This window comes from Schistocerca serialis, chromosome 4 (assembly GCF_023864345.2).
Source record: "Schistocerca serialis cubense isolate TAMUIC-IGC-003099 chromosome 4, iqSchSeri2.2, whole genome shotgun sequence".
NCBI classification, from domain to species: Eukaryota; Metazoa; Arthropoda; class Insecta; order Orthoptera; family Acrididae; genus Schistocerca; species Schistocerca serialis.
The window spans coordinates 472585656-472606254 of record NC_064641.1 but is presented as its reverse complement, the minus strand read 5'-3'; the positions used below and the strand labels follow the sequence as shown (position 1 = coordinate 472606254).

General features: G+C 40.9%; 1 protein-coding gene across 1 annotated transcript in view; it reads right to left on the bottom strand.

Moving 5' to 3' along the window:
- Positions 1–19794, bottom strand: part of LOC126475147 (ORM1-like protein 3) — a 29106-nt gene extending 9312 nt beyond the window's left edge. Inside the window, exons 1-3 of the mRNA XM_050102762.1 lie at positions 19641–19794; positions 19299–19471; positions 8691–8842 (exon numbers count right to left, since the gene is read on the bottom strand). Of these exons, the coding sequence (XP_049958719.1) occupies positions 8691–8842; positions 19299–19469 (323 nt within the window). The 5' untranslated portion in view covers positions 19470–19471; positions 19641–19794. The remainder of the gene's footprint in view (positions 1–8690; positions 8843–19298; positions 19472–19640) is intronic.
- Between the last annotated feature and the right edge of the window lie 805 nt (positions 19795–20599).

Sequence of the window (20599 nt, the reverse complement as noted above, 5' to 3'; positions counted from 1 at the left end):
TGGGCAACCCAAGGCTAAGCTAGAGGCAGGAAATATCCGACCTCTGATGGAATACAGGCAAGACCACCTGCTAGAATGTAAAAGCGTGTATTGTAAAAGGAGACTAACCAAATCTAAAAAGTGATAAGAACAGAGTAAAAGGGGAGAGAAAAGAGGATCTTGGCCAGGGAGGGGAATCAGGAATCTCCAAACACAGCCTACAGTGGGAGACACCCCAACCCTCACCACCCTGCCTAAACTCCAGAGGGAGATTAAAAACCTCAGAACTGAAAATAAAACCACTTCCATGGAGGAAACTGAAAACCAGTACAACCATCTGGGAATCGTCAGCCAATATTAAAGGTAAAGTGCGTGGAAGTCTGTACTCAGTACACAGAGCCAAAAGAAGAGGCATTCCACCAAAATGTGGACTACTGACTGGAAGGCTCCACAACCACAAACTGGGCGTGGGTCATTACACACAAGAAAATCATGGGTCAGCCTGGTATGGCCGATGTGGAGACAACACAGGATGGTCGAGTCCTTTCGGCAGAGGCGGAAAAAAGAACACCACGGGACAGGCGTCACCTTAATCGCACCAAGTTTATTAGACAGGATGGTAGTCTCCCAAGAGTTGCGAAGTGGGATTTGATATGAAGCTGTAAATCCGTCACAGGAGGGGTTACAGAGAAGGAGGGGTAAGTAACTGCTCCCCAGGCAAACTATCAGCAAGCTCATTACCTGGGATACCCACATGGCCAGGGACCCAAAGGAAATCAACGGAACAAGCAATATGGTGAAGATCAGAGAGACGGTCATGGATAGCAGAGACCAAGAGATGGGGGGAAAAACACCGATCAATAGCCTGAAGGCCACACGTTGAGTCCGTACATAACAAAATGTAGTCAAGTTGGAACAGTTTAATGAAGGTAAGGGCCTGGGAAATTGCCATCAGTTCCATAGTAAACACCCCATATGCAATTGGCAAGAAGCAATTTTCCACGTAGGAGACAGGACAAAAGAAGCTGAAAATCATGACGAAGAGACGCAAAGCGAAGCCCAACAGGTAAACCCGCCCAAGGGTGGCAATCAAGTGGGCGACATCCATGGTCTGAGAACAGAACAGGAAGGATGTGTGCGAGAGAAATGGACAGTGACTGTGTAAGAAACCAGAAGCTGGGACCACCGACAGAAAGTGGGGAGGGGGATCCCAGCTTCAATCAGGAGACTATCAACAGGGCTAGTAGGGAACACACCAGTGACCAAACGGATACTACGATGCTGGACCGGACCTGGGAGGCGCAGTGTGGAAGGAGCAGCCAAACCATAAACTTGACAACCATAGTCCAAGCGAGACAGCACTAAAGCCCAATAAAGGCAGAGAAGAGTGGAACAATCTGCACCCCAAGAGGTGTGGGCAAGGAAGCAAAGGACATCGAGCTTACGGAAACATCCTATCTTCAGAAGTCTGATATGAGGCACCCAAGTGAGCTTGTTGTCAAGAGGACGACCCAGGAAATGAAACTATGGGACCACAGGTAATCACTGTGCATCGAGGTTGAGCTCCAGATCGGGGTGGACCCCAAAGGCCCCACTCATGAAGTGTAAGAAAGATATGATGGTGCCAATCCATGTCATAGGCCTTGTGAAGGTCGAAAAACACTGCAACCAAATCGTGGCGCTAGGAAGAAGCCTGCCGAACTGTGGATTCCAAGTGAAGTAAATGATCGATTGGAGACCACCCCTCTCAGAACGAGAGAATCAACAGGAAGGGCTCACTATCGCAAAGGTTGTCGTGTGGCAAACAGTGTAATAAGGCAGGAGGGAGAGAGAAGAAAGAGAAGGGTCAATGGCACAAAAGGCACCATGAGCAACACTGAAATGGGTGGGGGAGCCATCATTAAGAAGGCACAAGTCGTGGTCTGCGAGAAACTGGTCTATGAGAAGATCCCAACTAGACGGAAATGCACTGCCCCACAAGGGATGATGAGCATTAAAATCCCCAAGAAGGAGGAAGGGAGGAGGAAGTTGCTGAAGAAAGGCATTTAAGGCAGCAGGTGTAAGAGTCCTGTCAGGAGGGATATAAAGATTGCAAACTGTGACCCCAGAGCCCAGGTGGACCCTAAAAGCAAACGCTTCCAATGTAGTTTGAAGAGGAAACTACGTGCTAGCAACATCCGTATGGACCAACGTACAAACACCACCAGAGGCCCGCAATGGGCTGACCCAATTTTGACAAAAAGCATGGAAACCACAGAGGGTCGGTGAGTGATCATCAGTAAAATGAGATTCCTGCAGAACCACACAAGCTGCAGAGTAAAACGAAATAAGGGATTTCGACTCCGGAAGGTGACGGTGATACCCATTACAATTCCATTGGATAACCACAAAATGATGATCCAAATGAGGGGAGGGGGGGGGGGGGGTGAACAGGCTGAAGCCAGTCATGCCACCGGGTCACCAGCGGTCACCGACAAGGAGGGGGCGACGTCCATGAACAGCAGGTCAGAGTCAGATTGGGGACGGGACCTCTGGTGACACCAGAGGTTCCTTGTACCAGGACTTATGTTTCTTCTTCTTTTCTGTTTGAGATCGAGGAGGGCTGTGATGCAAAAGGGAGTCAGCTGCAGCAAGATCTGGAACAGAAAGAGAGTGGGCGACCTGGGGCCCACAGACCGTGGTTCTCGCGGTCGTCGTGTGGCAGCAGACCTTTGGCCTGAAAGGTGCCGGGAAGGGGGGTCCCGGGAGTGGCGCGCTTGACCAGCACATGGTCAAGTGGGACACTTCTCCGACTGGGGAGGGGAAGTTGCACCCGGAGGGGAGGGTGTGGGAACTGCAGGGATGGGGGAAGGAGAGGGGTTTGGGACTGGGGTAAGGAAGGGGGAGGAAGGAGTGAAAATGTAACTAAAACCTAGCTAGACGTCACTGACACAGGATGAAGATGTGCATACTTCTTACGAGCCCCAGTGTAGGTTAGATAATCAAGGGACTTATATTCCTGTATCTTCTTTTCCTTCCTATAAGCCGGGCAATTTGGTGAATGCGGAGAATGCGGAGAATGATTGTCATGACAATTAACACACACAGGAGGGGGAACACAGGAACTACCCTCATCGAGTGGACATCCACAGTCACCACAGAGAGGGTCTGCAAACAGTGGGAAGCCCAAAACGCAAACACTTAAAACATCGCATAGGTGGTGGGGTGTACGGCTTCAGGTCACATTGATAAATCATAATCTTGACCTTCTCAGAGGGGGGGTTATCCCCTTCACAGGATAAAGGCACCAGTATCAATGCGATTGTCCTTCAGGCCCCTGAACACAGCAAAAAAATGAACACCGCGCCATCCTAGATTGTTCCTAAGTTCCTCATCAGTTTGAAGGATGAGGTCCGTGTGAAAAATTACACCTTGAACCATATTCAAAGACTGGTGGGGGTAATGGACACAGGAATTGGGCCAAGATGGTCACAGGCACAAAGGACCGCAAACAGGGCAGCTGAAGCAGTTTTGATCAACAACGAACCTGACCACATTTTACTCAGAGTGTCCACTTCGCCAAACTTGTTTTCAATGTGTTCAACAAAAAATAAAAGTTTGGTATCGGTGAAAGTATCCCCATCAGTCCTGGTGCAAACCAGATAGCGGGGGAAAGGTTTTGTCCCTAGTGTACGAGCCTGACCCTCCTCCCTGAAGCAGCACTAAAAGAATCAGTTCCATTCAAAGAGACGTCCGTAGAAGAACGGCCAGAGTTCTGGACCCATATGCGTTTCATTCGCATAGCGTCCGCCCTGATACCACCCACTCTGATCAGGGGCGCCACCAGCCACAGCAAGGGCCGTCTGGCACAGCAGCCATTGCCAGGAGTTCTGATGCTGCAGGATGACAAGCAACCACTCCTAGGCTTACATGAGGTCATCACAACACAGGTATCAGAAGTGTGATCCCTGTGCTTTCAGGAGGCTCAACCAAATGGGTACATAGTGACTCCACCACACGGGCTGGCTACCGTGCTGACTATGTACCCTAGCATCAGACAATGATGTGAAGGAAAAGATGGAAGGAACTAGGAGGGCACATGCCGGAGACACTAGGTAAGGTGCTCTTCCCCAAGTGGCTCACACTACAGAATAGAAATTTAGTAATGGAGGTCAACCTCAGAGGGGGACCAGAGGATGCCAAAAGGATGAGGTAATTACTCAACAAAACCAAATCACAAAGCCAACATAACCAGGAGGATAGTGGGGCCAACATAAACAAGGACACCACGAGAGGGAGAGGAGAGGGCGGAGGGGAAGGAGCAAGGACAGGAAAGGAGGGGAAGAGAAAGGGAAAGGAAATGCAGCCTGGGAAACAAGGCTGCAATAGCTCGGGGCGCCGTGCTCGCCACACACATGCACACATGCTCACGGAAGGACTGTGAGCCCCCTGGGGGGTGAAGCCAGGGAAGGCAAGGCTGCAGGACCATATGAAGCAACATTCAATGAATGTTTCCCACTCAGAGACACGTCATCTGAGAATGGCCAGATTTTTGCAGCTTTAAACACTTCATGCGCCAAACAAGCCCAATCAAATCGGAGGCTCTCCCCATGGGCGCCACCCCGCCACAGCAGGGGCTGCCTAGCACAGCAGCTGTTGACAGGAGTTCCTTTGCTCCAGGATAACAAGCAACCACTCCTTGGCATACATGGGGAGGCAACAGCTCAGGTATCAGTAGTGTGCTCCCTGTGTCTTAAAGGGGCTCAGCCAAAAGGGTACATAACAGCCCCATCACACAGACTGGCTACACATGCTGGTGACCTAGCAGGGTGGAGGGGGCCTATAGTGGGGAAGGAAGAGGGGAAGGAAATTAGGGAGAGGAATCCACGACATAGATGCTAGGAACGGAGCTCTTTCTCAAATGGCTCACACTAAAAACAAAAAATTTAGAAATGGAAATCAAGCCCCAAGGCTGAAAAGGATGGCTGTGACAAACCTAAAAATGGGCAGCTGCATGGGGGATTTAAATTACCGCCTTGGTAAATGAGGCACCCGTTATGCTCAGTACCATCTCTGAGCTGTATTGGACCAGCCAATCAGCTAAGCAACCCACAGAGTGCGCCTAATATGAATCATATTTAAAAACTGATGCACCTGACTAATTATGATTGACTTTTACAAGCTGATCATATCATACACAAACAAGCAGAACACAAAATGCTTCCAAAAACACAAATTTTTAGAACTACGAAAATCCGCATCAACGTTCTAAAATCTGAAGGAAGACAGTATCAAAATGAAGATAATAGTTTACTAATTAGTTTTTCTGTCTTAAGTGCAGTGCTATTTGAGAAAGTATTACACCATATGTTTCTCTTTTGTCAATAAAACATCTGTGAGACCACAACTAATCATTTCCATTCCTGTTCCACTCGCAAACAGAGCAATGGACACAGAATTAACTATAAGCTTCTGTATGAGACCTAATTTCTTGTACCTTATCTTCATGGTCATTACGCAAAATCTATGATGGCGACAGTAAAATTGTTCCGCAGTCAGCTTTAAATGCCAGTTCTATAAATTTTCTCAATAATCTTGCTCCAGAAGAATGTCGCCTTTCCTCCAGGGATTCCTATTTCAGTTCCCAAAACATCTCCGCAATACTTCACTGTTGTTTGAACCTTCCAGTAACAAATCTGAGTTGCTTCGATGTCTTCCTTTAATACGACCTGGTGCAGATCCAACGAAATCTAGCAGTACTCGTGAATAGGTCACACTAGCATCCTATATGCGGTCTCCTTTACAGACCAGTCACGCTTTCCCATAATCCTCCCAATAAATCGAGGTCAGCCATTCGCCTTCTCTCACAATACTCGCATGCTTGTTCCATTTCATATTACCTACATAGTTACTCCCATCACACACATACATGCACACTGTCTCCTCTATATGGTGATTAGTAATCACTCCCTTTTATAATACAGTCATATTTCAAAAATCTTCACAGCAAAACAAGAAAATAAGTTCAGATATCATATGCCCAAAATTTGTTCCTTTTTCAAATTAATAATGAAAGTTTACAATTTAGGTGATTGGAGCTCATTAACACAAAAAGTCATAATAAATCCTGGAAATGTACTCTTGTTTCTAAACATGAATGCATTTGTCAAATAATGGACTGTCACACCCTTTCAAATACTCCCTGGTAGTTTCCAATGGTTTCGCAGGCTTCCATGCCAAGTCGATGAAGAGCTTCTGCATCAGAGTTGTCTGGTGCATAAACCAATTGTTTAAGGTGCCCCACAGATAATAATATAAAGGTCAGGGGAACATGCAGACAATGGGACAATCCTCTTCTACCTATACCTCCGCCATGGTAGATACCAACCACTGCATTTCTAACACTTTGACTGAAACGAACTCCAATTCCATCATGCAAAAACCACTTGTTCCTTCTTATTTACAGCAACACATCTTCTAGTAGCTTTTTACAGCATTCTGAATAAAGTGCCTGTACAACGTACTGGGAGAATGTATGGTCCTACCAGTCACCTGGAACTCCGCCTCACACAACACGATCTAGAATACAATGAGACAAATGGGTGAACCAATAAGTGGAACTGTAGTGATGTGCTTCAAAAGGTGTAAAAGCACAGGGTATAGATAGATAGATGCTAAATGAAACGCATTTGGCTCTCAAGAGAGCAATGCGCAATGCCTTCAATGACTACCATAGCAGAACACTGTCAAGTGATCTTTCACAGAACCCACAGAAATTCTGGTCATATATAAAATCTATTAGTGACACTAAAGTTAACGTCCATTTCTAGTAAATGGGGCAGGAACTGAAATTGAGGGTAGCAAAGCAAAACCTGAAATACTTAGCTCCATTTTCAAATGTTCCTTTATAACGGAAAAACCAGGAGAATTGCCCCAATTTAATCCTCGTACCACTGAAAAGATGAATGAAGTAATTATTAGTGTCAGTGGTGTTGAGAAATAACTGAGATCATTAAAATTGAACAAAGCTCCAGGTCCCGATGGAATCCGTCAGATTCTTTACTGAATTTGCAGCTGAGTTAGCCCCTCTTCCAATTATAATCCATCATAGATCCCTCGAACAAAAAGCCACCTCCAGTTCTTGGAAAAAGGCACAGGTTGCACATGTCTACAAGAAGAACAGTAGAAGTGATCCACAAAACTACCATCCAATATCCTTGACATCTATTTGTTGTAGAAACTTAGAACATATTCTGAGCTCAAACATAGTGAGAGACCTTGAACAGAATATGGCCTCTTCAGTGCCAAGGCAACGTAACATGTTATCTAGGATGGAGAGTCATCGTCAAATGTAGAAGTAACTTCAGGTGTGCTCCAGGGAAGTGTGTTGGACCGTGCTGTTCATGGTGTACATGAATGACCTTGCTGGCAATATTAATATTAAAATCAGGCTTTTTGCATATGATGCAGTTATCTATAATGAAGTACTAACTGAAAGAAGCTGCATAAATATTCAGTTTTTGATTGGATTTCAACATGGTGCAGACATGGGCAAGTAACTGGTGATACTGAGCGTATACAGAGAAGGGTAGCATGAATGGTCACCCGTTTGTCTCATCCCTAGGAGAGTGTCACAGAGATACTGAAGGAACTGAAGTGGAAGACTCTTTAAGATAGACTTAAACTATCGCAAGGAAGTCTATTACCAAGGATTCAAGAAGGGCTTTAAATGATTCCTCTAAGAATATACTAGAACCCTCTATACATATCACGCACATAGGGATCGCAAGGAAACGATTAGAATAATTACTGCATGCCCAGAGGCACACAAACAATCATTCTTCCTGCACTCCTTATGTTAAGGGAACCATAAGAAACCCTAATAACTGGTACAATGGAACATACACTGTGGTATAAATGTAGATACAGATAGCCGCTGAACGTCAGCTTGCATTAATTGCTCAAAAACTAAAGATTGTCAGACATATGTTTACGCTAACTTTTTTCTTGTTTTGGTGTAAGGAAGATGTCTCCAAAGTGCATATAAGTATTTTCAAAACACCCTGTATAATAAAATCAGATTGTAAAACCCACTCACTATCCATCTAAGACACTAAGATGAGCAATGTGTGTAATTAATTCTCAAAAAAGGAAGTTAACGCAGCCAACAAACAAGAAATAGTAACGGAATACAAAATTCAACATGCATGGATTCAGTTTTAAAATCAGTAAGTAAGGCAGTACAGAAGTAAAGTAAAAACTGGATAATCTTAGCAGTCTATAATGAAGAATAACTCATTCTTGATACCATTCAAAAACAACTTACAACAATACAGTATTACAGTACAGTATCACTCATTATACTACCACGATCAGTTACAATGGTTCAAATGGCTCTGAGCACTATGGGACTTAACATCTGTGGTCATCTGTCCCCTAGAACTTAGAACTACTTAAACCTAACTAACCTAAGGACATAACACACACCCATGCCCGAGGCAGGATTCGAACCTGCGACCGTAGCAGTCGCGCGGTTCCGGACTGAGCACCTAGAACCGCTAGACCACCGCGGCCGGCACGATCAGTTACAGTTCATATTTTAAGCATCATAAAATTTTTATTTTTGAACATATTCAGTTCCTTATGATCATGCACAAAACCAAACACCAATGTGCATTCTTAAAGTGTTCAAAGTTAATTGTGAAATATAATACTGAATGTAGTTAACTCACAGTACAATGGGCACAACCGTCAAGAATTTCCGAGTAACAGTAAACTGCTCTCCATAATCAATTTGCTCCCAGTGGGTAAGTTCCCTACTGTCCCCTTGATCTTGAGGAACCCATGGTGAGCCTTTCACGAAGTGAAGGAAAAAAAAGTGACACTGTAAAAGGTAAAACATTTAACATTATGATACGACAGATGTGTAGTCACTAAGATTAAAAATTATGTTTACAAAATCTAAAACTTTTGAGACAGCATTAGTGATGACACAACTGACAGGTTTTCGCAACTCATTGGCCAGTCGATTGTTTTTTGTTCAGCATTTTTTTCCAGTCAATTAAAACAACCAAATGAGACTAGTCTTTGCAGCCATGTCACCTATTATAAGATTTTTCACTCAGTCTCCGAGTTTGAATGATTTCATTTACACATTTTTCAGCCTTTTCAGTTAACATTTTTAGTAACAAATAACACATTTATGTAGAGCTGGACAAAAGGTGTATTTATAAAAATGAAGTATTTTCAAAATTTATGTAGGCTATCCATTTACTCAAAAACAAATTTTTGATACTTCTGGCATTACATATGGATTTTTGGTTGGTTTTAAAAGGTTAATAATTGGTGCTACATTATAAATTTATGTTTAAATGTACAATTACTTTTTATTTAAATTTAGAGAAAGCCCCCTCTCTCTTTACAGTTGGTTTGCACTCATCACCGATAATTCTACTTTTGTAAATTCTGAGATGTTGTGAACCCAACCTTGTATTATATGGTGTCTTAATCACTGGCTTTTTGAACATTTACTGTGAATTGTCTGAAGCTCTTAAATATTTGTCATCATTCTTTAATTTTCTCTGAATTTCTTTAATTAATGTAGTTTCTTAATATGAATCATCCTTGCAGATACTGTGTAGTGCACTGAATTTATCTCTAACATCACACATCACAAATCCAAGCCGATGAAGTCAAATACCAGCAGTAAAGAGAGGGCGGCCATTCGTGATCTGAGGGAACGCTCTGAAATTGTTGTCCTACCGGCTGACAAAGGCAATGCTACAATTGTTGTCTCCCATAAGGACTACACTGATAAGATGCAGAGCCTGCTAAATGACGATTCCTACCGGAAGATCAGCGTTGACCCTACAAAGAAGGTGGAGAACAAGACGAGGGCGCTTCTCAAGGACGCAGATTTACTGGAGGGTGACGCTAAGAAATTGTTACCCCAAGGTCCGGTACCGCCTAGACTATATGGACTCCCGAAGGTTCACAAAGAGGGGGTACCATTACACCCCATTGTCAGCAACATCAGGGCACCTACATATTTGTTGGCCAAATACCTGACGGGAATATTAAGTCCTTATCTGGGTAAATGCCCTCATCACATCCATAATTCCGTGGATTTTGTTAAACGCCTTGATAGCTTCAGGTTGGATGAGTCAGATATCATGGTGAGTTTTGACGTTGTTTCCTTGTTTACGAGGGTACCCCTGCGAGAGTCACTAGAATTGATTAGTCAGAAGTTTGACGAGAAGACCACTGAACTTTTTAGGCATGTCTTGACTTCCACGTATTTTCTTTTTAATGGAGAATACTATGAACAAACGGAGGGAGTCGCCATGGGTAGCCCACTCTCACCGGTGGTAGCGAATTTGTACATGGAGAACTTCGAGGAGGAAGCCCTGTCGTCATCCGTATGGAAACCTACTTGCTTTTTCCGTTACGTGGACGACACGTTCGCCATCTGGCCACATGGTATGGATGAACTCCTTGCTTCCTTACACATCTAAACTCCATACACCCCAACATCAAATTCACTATGGAGACTGAAACGGAGGGTAAATTACCTTTCCTTGACGTCTTGGTCAAGAGAAGGGCTGACGGCACCCTAGGTCATGGGGTGTATCGGAAGACTACGCACACTGATCTGTATTTGCACGCAGACAGCTGCCACCACCCTTCACAGAGGAATGGAGTACTTAAAACTCTAGTACATAGGGCGCGCACTATCTCTGAAGCAGAGAGTCTACCCCAGGAATTGGAACGTCTGAGAACTGTATTTCGAAAAAATGGGTACTCAGAGTGGCAGATTCAACATGCTCTCCGCCCAACCACTGCAGCACAACCTGTTGAGATGGATTAAGTCACGAGGGAGGAGGTAGGCACTGCATTTATTCCATACACAGGCGCACTCTCGGGGAAAATCGCCCGCATTCTGAAGAAACACCGGGTCGGAACTGTGTTTTGTCCTCCAAATAAAACTCGTGTACTGGTGGGGAGCGCCAAAGATGACCTGGGTTTGAGGAAGGCCGGCGTGTACCAGATTCCGTGGCAATGTGGCAAGTCGTATATTGGTCAGACGATGCGTACCGTCGAGGATCGACGCCGTGAACACCAGAGGCACACTCGACTGATGTATCCGAGCAAGTCTGCGGTCGCTGAACATTGTTTGTTGGAAAATCACGCCATGGAGTATGACCACACGAGGATTCTGGTACAGACGTCGAGATACTGGGACAGCGTTGTTAGAGAGGCCTTCGAAATTCGCACCAAAGACGACCTCATAAGCCGTGACTGTGGCTATAATCTTAGCAAGGCTTGGGAACCAGCGATTGGGTTAATCAAGAGTAAATCGAGCAAACGTATAGTTGTGACGGCCATGGTGGACAGAGCCATCACAGCGACGTCATCTCAGACGCTGTCGCAATCTGTTGCACCGCGCAACCGTGGCGCGGGGCGCAGACGGCGGAGGGAGCGCGCCGCAGGCGGAGGGTATTTAAATCGGCCGCCGCCGCGACCGAACCCAGTTCCCTCTGAGCAGCCATAGCGTACGGATCTCCATGCCGGCACGTTCACAGGAGCTCAGTTCATCAGTTCACCTGACGATGGCGACATGTATGATCGCCGAAATATTGTGCCCGTTTGACACTATAGACCGGCAGCATACCCGTGGATATTTTGATCATCACATTTTAGGGTTCTGTGCTTCAATCAGTAAAAATGGAACCCTTATAGGTTTGCTTTCTGTTTGTCCATCCATCAGCCTATCAGTCTAAAACCCCTTTCTCAGGAGCAAGTACGCAGATCAAGTTACATTGAAATTTATGTCACGTATTGAGGTGCATAGTCCCACAGTGGTGTAAAAATCTCAAGCTTCTAAGACAATGATGTCGAAAGATATGGCCATTTATATCACCATAGTTTAATACTCCCAAACTCACTCATCAAAACGTATAGGGTACTTCCCGTTGATTTACAAAGATGAAATTTGGCAAGTAGTAAAGTTTCATAGTACAAGTAAAAGAAAAAATTCGAAAATTGTTAATTTGTAAATACATCATATGAAAAAAGTATTTCTTTTGTCATATGTTATCCAACATCAAAACTGGAAATTAAAACAATCAGTAGTTCTGTATTCAGGCTGATTGGGTTGCAATGGTAAAAGTCAAGTATCAGGCAAAGAATGACTATTGCTCGTATGACATGTTTCAGAATTTATACAATATCAGATATCCAGCAGCAATTACTACACATAGATACAGCATTCCAAGTCTTACATGAAACGAACATTCACAGGCGTTCCTAGACATCTGATGGTGGATAAATTCCTAAATGCATCATATGACTAGTAAGTCATTCCTTGCCTGATGTTGGGTTTTTCAATAGCGACCCAGTCAGTCTAAGTGCAGAACTACTGATTATTATAATAATCAGTCAACTGCCTCCTGCATGACTATGTCACATTTATATTACTGAAATTAGAACATTCTCAAAAATCTTTGAAACCTTGGAACTGATATCTTGTCATTATCAATGTTGCTAACAGGCAAAAATGATCGAGATTCTCAATTCCCAGAATGGATGAACTGCCTATGCACATAATTCAGTCTGTACAGAACCATCAACACAAGATGTCCTCTCACTTTGCAAATTTTTATGCAGTCTAACAATTCCTTCCATTCCCACATTAGTTGAACATTTCGACATTATGACTGTGACACAAAGTTCGCTATTGAGGAAAAACGAATTCATAAACATGGCCAAATAACTGAACTAGAAGCTATTTATTAACACTTAATAAAAAACAAATATCACAATGCAGTAAGAGTGCTAAACAGGCAACGGCAAAGTGCAGTTGACAACCACTTAACAATGGGAAAAGGTCAAATGTTTCCAATCAGAACTGGACTGCATCAATTTTTTTCATTTCATTGCTAAAACAGACTGGTTTCTCACATAAAAGAATGAACAAATAACTCAATTGAAATGTAAAACTACAACTGAATGAGCCTATTGTTTTCTAAATACAGACTTTCTTTCAGTTAGTCATTCCCATAAATAGACAGGATTTCTGGTCAGCACTTACCTTCAGGAGGTGAAATGTGTATTACTATATCACCTATAAATATGTATAACGGTACATAGCACCCTAGCTTTTGGAACTATTAGTTCCATCCTCTCGGAGAGGAAGGAGCGACTGGTTGGGAGAGTTTAAAAAGGAGGATAGGTAACTCAGACCCCAGGATGAGGCATTCAAATGTTTACAAAATCTGTGTCACAACAGCCACATTAGAATTTAATCTGGAGCTGTACATACTCTTCACAGACTATGCGAACGGTTAAGGAAGTGCCATAATTAATAATTACAAATATAATATTGATCTACTATCTTCTGAACAGACAATGGAAAATTACAGCAGTAAGGTTTAACATCCAGTTGATAAGGTTATTAGAGGCATGGAATCTGTCATGTCATTTTCGGAGCACCCATCACCACATCTGCCTTATGCAACTTAGGAAAACCATGGTAAACCTAAATCTGGCTAGCCATACAGAAATTTTAACTGCTGTTGTCTCAAATGCAAATTCAGTGTAATCACTTCACTATCTCACCCAGTTACTACAATAGCAACAAAAATATGAGAGGGGTAACAGGAAGGTCATGTAAGAGTACGTATAATTATAACTTCTTAAATGGCATTAAAAAGAAATAGGCCTTCTGAATACAATATACTCAGGTATAGCAGGGTTTACAATATATATGGTTGCTCACTGTTATGTAACAGTTGTTTTATGTTATCAAAAAAGAAAGAGAGAGAGAGAGAGAGAGAGAGAGAGAGAGAGAGAGAGGGGGGGGGGGGGGGCGGGCAGGGGGGGGGGGTAGTGTTCACTTCATTTTCATTTCATATATTCATAAAAAGTTAGGCCAAATAGCTGAATGGTGTTCAGGAAAAACCACAAAAAGATCTGTTCTGGAATTCTACAGCCAATTGAAACAAAAAATGTATCAATAGTCTGGCAGAATGGCCCCTCTACCATTTCTGTACAGGGTCAATCCATACAAAGTGGTCCAAGAAAAAAATAATTGGTTGCTTGACCGTCTCAGAAAAGTTTTATATTTTCTGGGTGAATTCCCCAATATTTAGTCGGCACAAATATTTTTTTTAAAAAAGTTTATTGTTTATTATTTTGAAATGGTGGCCACATTTGCTCCAAGCCGCAAGCGTTTTTTCGTATTTGTAAGCATCTACATTTTTTTTAACAATTATTCAGTAGTGGAATGTCCTAAGCCTTTCAGATAAAATTCATTTAGTTCACCACACACTGGGCTACAAATTAACATCATTATTACTTAGCTGAACGTATTCTTTAATATGTTTTTAAAAGTTCAAAGTTATGAGCCACAAATTAACAAACTCAATTTTTGAACAGTAGTTTTCCAAACAAAGAATTTCTCAGCTTTAATCTTTTTTCTGTTATTACACTATATAGTATAGTTACTTTTTACAGAGCATCGATGGTGAGCAGCTTACACTTAAAAAATACACTTTTTTTTAATTTTTCCATTTTGTGGTCTGGCAATATCTTTGTTGGGGGACCAGATAAAAACTGAAAATTTCACAGTGAATAGACCTTTGCGATATCAAACTTCAGTATAAATTTCATCATTGAGATTCAATTGGAAGTTATGGAAAAAAATACAAACACGAGTCAAAAATATGTTTTAACATTTGCGATACCTAGGCTTATAGAATAAAATATATCAGTTACAATATATAATTTAATCATGTCTATGATTACATACTTTTTTAATGAAAATAAGCCTACTAATTACATTATATTGTTCTCTTTTTATCTGTTTTTAGTACATCACTTATTGAACATTTAAGAAATTTGTTCACCCAGTTTGGGTGTTAGATTATAAGTTCACCCAGTCACAGTTGTAAATTCCATAGGAGACAGTTTCCTTGGCACATTTTTAAGTGGCATCCAAATTTGGTCCCTCAATTTTTTAAACGATGTCCTTGGTCCTGGAGGGTGATAAAATACATCATGTACATCTTGGTTTTTGACAGTCAATATTATCAACTTCACCAATACACCACTGTTCATCGTAAACACAATCCACTATGTCTATTTTGAAGAACCAGTTGTACAAGTTTTCCACACTGATGAAGTTCATTATCAGGCAAGTTCTGTCTTGTGCCACCCATTGTTAGTATTTCATACTGTCAGGCATCAAATTGTCTTCTCCTGATTCTTCAAACATGTCATATAAGACTTGTTTGCCTGGACACTCTTCACATTTTCCCTTGATCATACAATTTTAACTGCCAATATTGTGTACCATAACTTCCAAAAGGTCTTTACAGTCAACTCTAAGATTGGCCCTATCTATCATCAACTTTACGTTCTGATGAAACAAACATGAACATTGTGGGTGCCAGATGCCCCTGCAACAATACACCACCTTGGTCTCAACTCGCTAAACTTTAATCTTCCACTTTAATGTCAGGATTTTTCTTTTTAAATTCAGTGAATAGTTCATCTAAATTACACAATATTAACCTTTTTTTTGTCTTTGAATCTTAAGAGCATTTTCTTTCACAGAAATAGTCTTTTTTGCCAGACATCAAACGGCTGTTATTGTCATTGTCATAATACTTAATAACTCTACTGATTGTGTTTTCATCTACCAAATTAGATGCACTTCTTTTGTAACACTGGTAAAATTCCCTGATCTTTTACTAATTGCCTTAACTGAACAAGTCGTTCTGCCCAATTAAATTCATCACTAACTTTTGCTCGACTCCAAGAATTCGGCAGTAAACTGATAATCTTAATTTTATCCTCTTTGTTTGAAGTACTGCATTTAGTTTTTCTATCAAATCATCATATTCGGTTGGTGAAGTTTTAGAACTTCCCTCTGTTTTAGCTCAAATTGTATTTTGAAATGAAACTTCCACATTCTTTTTGACTGTGGCTGCCACTTTCTCAATCTTTGTATTCAAGGCACTTGGCCTTTTACCTTGAATTAGTTTTCTAATTTTACTAGTAGGTGATATAACCAGGATTTCACAAGCTGTATCTACTTTTTTAATGGTTGCTGATAAGTCAAAAAATTCTGCATCTGAGGTTTCACTATCCTTTCTCCTGTGAATGACAAATATCTTAGAATAACATGTTGAACACAATGATTTTCCTGTTATGAGATTGACAAAAGGGCTTTTATTTTTAGAATAATGATCAAATGTTACTTCTCGCAGACCGTTTGTTATAGGTTTCTTATGTTTCTCAAAAGGGCCCATGCAAGTCTGACCAAAAAGGTCATGATATTTTACGTATTTCATTTCATGGTACTTAAATGTTGATTTGACCTATGGGCCAACTCCCAATTTAAACAACACTTTTCCTTCTTCACTGTAATCTTCGATTAAAGTAATGTCTTTAGGACATGCTCCATACACACTTTTATGACATGCTTCATTAATAATAAACATCAACAGAACATTGAGACACCATTTTCCAGCTGTACACTTCAAGAACTTCTAGCTAAATAAGCGTGAGCAGACAATTGTTGGTGTAGGGGGGAAGACAAGAATCAGAATTGTCTAGGCTTGCAGATGCTATTGTTAGCCTGCTGAAACAATTATCATAGCATTGTTTCAACAAATTATTAGCTAGTGTAATGTGGTGTGCTACATTATGCAATTGGTATACTTTATTTGATTAGCCTACCAGATATTGCAGATGTTAAATGTATTTTTGATTTGTATTTGTAATTGTTTTTCCATAACTTCCAACTTAATCTCAAAGATGAAATTTATACTTAAGTTTGATATCATAAAAGTCTATTGACTGTGAAATTAAAGATTTTTATCTGGTCCCCAACAAAGATATTGCAGGCCACAAAACGGAAAAATTAAAAAATCCATTTGTTAAAACACTATTTTGTAAGTGTAAGCTGCTCACCATTCATGCTCTAAAAAAGTAACTATACTATACAACGTAATAGCATAAAAAATATTAAAGCTGAGAAATTCTTTCTTTGGAAAACTACTGTTCAAAAATTGAGTTTTTTTATTTGTGGCTCATAACTTTGAACTATTAAAAATATATTTAGCTAAGTGATAATGATGTTAATTGGTAGCCCAGAGTGTGTTGAACTAAATGTATTTTATCTGAAACGCTTAGGACAATCAACTAGTGAATAATTGTAAAAATGTAGATGCTTGCAAATACGAAGAAACGCATGCGGCTTGGAACAAATATGGCCACCATTTCAAAAAAATAAACACTTTTTTAAAAATATTTTTGCGACTACTAATCATTGGGGAATTCACCCAGCAAATACAACTTTTTTCTGAGATGGTCAAGCAACGAGTGCTGGACCACTCGTTATGGATTGATCCTACACAGGAATGGCTTTTAGTCTATTCAAATCACAGAAACGAATTGCTGTGTGTTATAAATAGTTCACAGTGTGCTTCCAGTCACATGTTCTAAGAAAAAACCATGCATACCCTCCTAATGCTCTCATCTAACTAAATATTAAAATAATGATATGAATATATCATCAGATATAGAACCCACAGCCTTTCGTCTTTCCCTCTTTCCTGATGAAGCAACCTTGGGTTGCGAAAGCTTGACATTTGTGTGTGTTTTTTATTGTCTCCTATCAACATACCAACTAGTTTGGTAAGTTACAGAAACTTTGCTTTTAGATATAAATATTAAAATATTATTCCAAAGATTAATTCCATAAATGATCAATGAAACAAATAAATCTTGCCTTAGAAAGTAATGTACAATTACAAAATAAAACCTGCAATGCTGTATTGTGAAATTTGGGGATGGATTCAAAATAAAGGAAGGCAAAACATAAATCACTTTCAGTATTTACATGTTTAATATATGTAGTAGGCCTAAAACTCAATGGGTGTAATTTTACTAAAAGTTTGAGAGCACTGTTTGTATTTCAAAGTGGCAGCCCTAGATATGAACAAAATAATAACCTTCAATGTGAAAATACTAGGTTTTCGTGTAGCGCATTATTCTGCTCGAAAAACATCAGACACCATGAACAGCAACATACTTGTTACCAAATGCAACAATACGGTTTGTAAGGGAGGGGAGGGGGGTATACTTGGAAGTGTGTAGTATTTTTAACGTTTTAGAAGATGAAGGGCAACTTTTATGTAGCCATAAGAAAGTACCAGTTAAAAACCTATGTAGCACCAACATTTAAACCACTTTCTTCCCAGAGAAACACCTCTGTATTATGATGGCAAATCCTGTATTATTGAGGGATGATAATGAGATGAATGAATAAAGCAAATGAAATAAAATGAATGATTATAAAATAATACATCAGTTCACTTTTCTGTCAGTTGACATATGCACTTCCACTCTACAGAGAACATATCAGTATGATCCTCTCTGATTAAAAAACCATTACATATCAAAGTACCTCTATAACTTTGAAAACTGTGTATAACACATACGTTTTACAAACTGGTGCATACAGAAAGAGAATTGTTTTTCGGTTCTATATGCAACCGATTCGAAAATATAAAATGGAGAAATTCTGTTGCTTTGCGCCTTATACAATAGATAATTATCAGGACTTCTAGGCCCTATAACTATACTTGTCGACACACTGGATTTAGTGCCATTAGATGCTGAGTAGCGATTATATTCTGGAATATACTTGGCTACTGTATTGATAAAGACGCAATGTTAAAATTTCAAATGGGCTGCATATTTAACTACAAGAGGTGTTTAGATCTGACCACACTCTGATACATGACCATTTAAAAGCTTTACAGGAATTTTTCAGTGCAATTTCTATTGTGCAGTACTCAGTCTGCAGTCAGCTCAAAACAGTGACATTCCATTCGCTTTACATGTGTCTATTACCTGAATTGCAATTGTGAAATTCATTTGGTGTTTTCGTTACACTATCACCGTTCTTGGTAACATTCTTGTGTTTGAACCGTGGGAGTGATGTGGCATTTTAAAATTACCATCACCGGTATGTCAAATTTACAATACCTGTCACGAGAACAGATAAAGGTGATTCAACTGAGAAATGAAATCTTTTGGTGACAACTGCGGGTGATTAGCACATTACTTGAATGTCCGGAATGTAATAAAGTAATATCTTCGGTATCTCTTCATGAGTACATGCGCATCCCTCACTACTAATGCGAGCTCAAACGTAACGCACTGCTCACGCGCTATCATTAAAATCCTCACAAAATACACTCGAAGATACAAACAACGATCTATATTTTACTTATAATCACTTGAAACAATGAAAAAAAAATACTCACCAAATTATGGATGATATTCGTAAGAGTCCAAGCAAATGCTACACTGAAAACTGGTATACTTAGAAGAATCAGATGAAGCACAAGCATCCCCACAGCGTAACTAATCCATAAACCACGACTGTCCAGCCAGTTTGTGTTCGGATTAGATTCGCCGTGGCCGCCAACTAGCATTTCTGCAAATTATGGGGAAGATTTTCTAAATGAAAAGTACAGATTTCTAAACGAGAAGAGTCAATCGAAAAGTGCTATGAAATAAGACAATAATCGAGACTGTCAGTCTACAACAAAACACTTTTTCGAACATGCGTGTCTGCAAATCGATAACTGCGACAGCAATCTTACTTATTTCGTCATCTGGAACATTTGGAAAAAAAAATTATTACGATCTAACGTCGAGTGTCACGCCGGGACTTTACTCCACAAGTCAACACACCTTTCAAACATAACCATCCAAAGATATGCAATCACGCCCTGCACTTACACTCTATGGTCCTGCATGATCAGTGTTCACTGTTCAGTGATGTCGAACACCAGGTGTCTGAACCATGGTCTGAACGTGCCGGCCAAAGTCGTTCTTATTTCGTTTCGTGACTAAAGGTGGATTCACACATGACGGATTTATTTATTTATTTAGCGTATGGCTAATACAGACATATCATGAAATTACATATATATATGTACATATTGGCACACAAGAAACTTAAGTTTGTTTTTACAACTGAATATCCAGTCCTTCAATCCAGCGCACTGCATCTGGAGTTGCTAGCAGGAAGTCCTCTTTGGCGCCGTGATAGGCTCGAATCCTGCATTCACTGACGATGTGGTGAACAGTCTGGTATGGAGCCCCGCAGTCACAAGCTGGATCAGGCAGCTTGTTCCACTTAAAGAGAGCATCCCTGCATCGCCCATGGCTGGTAAGGATTCTGTTGAGAGTAGACCACGTCTTGCGTGGTAAGTCGAATCCACTTGGAAGTTTAGCACCTGAGAAGATGTTATGCAGGTGCACATCTGTCACTGCTTCCCACCGACCTTTCCATTCTTCAAGAGGTTTGAAATTCTTAGCCACCATGTCAGCAGCATCGCACAGAGTTGGATGACGTGATTTCAGTCTCTTGCGATTTAAAAGTGGCAGGTCGCTATGCACGGGTAGGTTAGAATTCCTGGAGATCTTGTGGAATTCTCTCATAAGGGCAGTACATCTGCGTAGATCAGGAGGCATTATACCAGTTAACAGTGGAAGCCAATAAACTGGAGTAGATCTGATTGTGCCAGATATTATGCGCATTGTCGTATTCAGCTGG